General features: G+C 46.3%; 1 protein-coding gene across 13 annotated transcripts in view; it reads left to right on the top strand.

Moving 5' to 3' along the window:
* Positions 1-2,868: 2,868 nt before the first annotated feature.
* LOC104853955 (chemokine-like factor) overlaps positions 2,869-3,057 on the top strand; it is a 24,148-nt gene continuing 23,959 nt past the window's right edge. For 12 of the 13 annotated variants that reach the window (XR_777945.1, XR_777944.1, XR_004514945.1 and 9 more), the window contains exon 1: positions 2,869-3,039. Coding sequence is in view for 8 of the 13 variants with exons in the window: in XM_010612157.1 (XP_010610459.1) it covers positions 2,956-3,039 (84 nt within the window). In the remaining 5 variants the exon portion in view is untranslated. The remainder of the gene's footprint in view (positions 3,040-3,057) is intronic. The other variant, XM_010612152.1, reaches the window with a different exon arrangement.

Raw genomic sequence — 3,057 nt, forward strand, 5'->3', positions numbered from 1 at the left:
AGCATGGCTGGGCCGCAGACGCAGCGCCCCGGCTAGTGAGCTGCGGTGGCCGCAAGCTCCGCCCCGGATCCTGCTGGGGCGGCCCTTAAAGAGCCCCGCCGCTTTCCGCCTCTCCGCAGCTCAAAGTAAAGGTCGGAGCGGGAGGGCTCACAGCTAGCGGTGTGTACTCTTGACTCTGCAAGATCTAGAGGATGGGTGGCTACTAATTCCAGGGACTGGTTCGTGAGTTGTTGCAGATTGAGCGCCCTACCCCATCCAGAGCCCGCACACACCCAGTCATTAAGTCTTGGATTTCTCCCAACAACCCAGCAAGAAAATTAGAAATTGTCACTGCCGTGCGGAAAGTTCCTCCTCGAAGAATTGAGCATTTTGCTCAGGTCCTGGGTTTTATCCCCAGCACTGCCCAAAGGGGTTTGGGGATTGGAGCTGATGTTCAAGGCCCTCTGTTTTGCTTCTCATCCCTCCTGCTCTTTCCTCTGAACTTTGCAATTTCCAGGGTCTGGACTGTAAATGTTGGAGATCTCTCAGGCAGGCACAACGGGTATTCCAACTAGTCGGACAAATGGGAATACAGCGGAAACCTGTAAGTTGGACCTGTTGCTAGGTAGCAAATACTCATCCCGGATGTAGGGCAGATGGGGTGGTATAAGTCATATGGCCAAGGCCAGTAACTCCAGATGTTACATCCTCACTGGATGTGAGGATGTGAGAGTTCGCCTGTGCAGTAGAAGAGTTTCCCACTTCTCTTAGGAGTTCAAGATGCTGGCAGCCACTTAGTGCCATAGGAGAAAATATAACTCCCAACCTGTTAGATGTCAGATATGCAGAGTTTGTGTCCTCCAAAACGAAAGACTGAATTCTAAGGAATAAGAGAGGTTAAGAATAGGAAAGTGGGAAGAATAGGGGAAAGGAAATAAGGGACAAGAAAAGATTGAGAAAAGGAAAAAATGGAAACTGTTTGTAAATAGGGGAGGGTGGAGGAAGTGAAGGGAGGGCAGGGGTATGAGGGAAAAATGAGAACCAAGACCTGTCATGTAAAGGTACAAGATCCCAGTGATGAATGTAACTGTACTGTGTACTTAAAAAGTACCAATAAACTCAATAAGATTTTTTAAAAATAGGAAAGATTGATTGAGAGATAGCTCCTGAGAAACAGGAGGGGACCCAAAAGTGGGTTGCCACCGAGGCCCTTTGTCAGGGGTAATTTGTACAGCAGGGTCACAAATGTGGGTACAACATAGGTCAAATATAATCAACCCAAAAGATTATAAGTATAGTCATTTAGCTAATATTGAGCCAATAGAGAAGTGACTGACATAGCAAAGGTACATGGAAAGAACAAAGGCATTTTGGGGACAGGATGGGTGAGGATGCTCTGAGCCCCCACCTGGGCAACTCATGTTATCTGGACTTAAACAACTGAGTGGTACCAATCATAATATAATCTCAAATTTCCATTCATCCCTTAGAGCAGTATGCAGCTCTTGCCTTTTTCACATGCACCTCCAGGCCCAAGTCCGATGTCTCCACCTTTCACTAACTTTATTGAGAGCCTGGTCCCTTTTTGACTGTATAGTAATTTCTACCTAACTTAGCTGCCTACAATATTAGTTAGTTTCTAGATCTGTCACCTGAAAGGCCACCTCTCCATCTTGTGCCTGACACAACCTAGCAAGGGCAGATGTGTTCTCCATATTAAATACACTTTAAATTAAGGTGAACATTTTTGTGGGTGACCTAGGTTAAGATTGTTGAAGGTAACTGATCAGATTTGGTGGAGTGAAATGGACTGTGATGGGCAGGATGCAAAGAGGTCCAAATGGACTACAGTGATGGCCAAATTATCCAAGGCAGAACTTAATTCATATAAAAGGAGTGATACATACTGCATATTCCTAAAAAGAAACCATCTAAAATGGTGCAGCTCTGCATCATTGGAGCACTTATGAAAACACGAACTGAATTCAAGAATCTGAAGAAACTCAGGCTGTTCTAACTCTGGAAAAACTAATATCAGAGGGAAGCAAAAGTAAAACTACACAGAATTTAACAGGTTGACTCAAGCTCAGGCTACACATACTGTACAACTATAGGCCACGAGACCATGGGGAACTTTCAGGGAGAGAAACAGACGCATTGCTTTTGTGGAATTTTATTCCTTTTTTGTAGCCAATATAAAAATTATACATAGTATTTGCATTATTACTTCTTTGTATTGAAAATCGTTTCTTCTAGTTTTTGTTTGGTTTTGTTTTTATAGGACTAGGGATTAAACCCAGGACCTTTTCACTGAGCTATGGTCCCCAGGCCCCTCAGCCTTTTCATTTTCGACATGATCTCCCAAGTTACTAAATTGCCTGAGGTGGACTCTACTTTGCCAGTCTTCCTCTACCTCCTAGAGTGCTTGGAGTAGAGGCTGTCTTCTAGTTTTTAATTTCTAAACAGTACATTATCATTCTCTAGTCACCATAGTATGCAATAGAACACGAGACCTTTCTCCTAACTATAACTTAGTACCTAAGTACTAAGTACTTCCATTTCCTATGGAAGTGACATTCTTATTATCTACATCAGCTAGAGAGAAATGAGGAAGATAGTGACGGTGGCTACTCTAGTCAGGATCACTAAAGGAAATTCCACACAGAGCCATTTCCCGTTCCCTCTGCCCCTCTCCCTTGCTCCAACCCTGCGGTTGCTTCAGAACGAGAAAGCTGTAGCTCTGTGATCATTAGAACCCAGGTGGAGCGGCACTGACTAGAAGACAAAAGACAGGTTCCCGGTCTGGCTGAGCTTGGAGTTGCACTAAAATCAACCCAGAAAAGTGCGCGCCTCCAGTAGGGCGCAGGCGCACGAGGGCGTGGACTACTGCCTCTGCCGGGGCTGTCGCTGCGCGCGCCGCGGGGCGGGGCTCTGGGAAGGGTTGAGAGGGGAAGTGCGGGTGCTGGGTCCGCTTACATGATGGAGTCTCAGTCGCGGCTGAAACCAGGCCTTCGCCCCTTCTGCTTCAGCGTGAAAGGTCATGTGAAGATGTTGCGGCTGGGGGGGGGTGGGCCGGGG

This window comes from Fukomys damarensis, unplaced genomic scaffold, assembly GCF_012274545.1.
Source record: "Fukomys damarensis isolate Sample0158 unplaced genomic scaffold, DMR_v1.0_HiC HiC_scaffold_32, whole genome shotgun sequence".
NCBI lineage: Eukaryota > Metazoa > Chordata > Mammalia > Rodentia > Bathyergidae > Fukomys > Fukomys damarensis.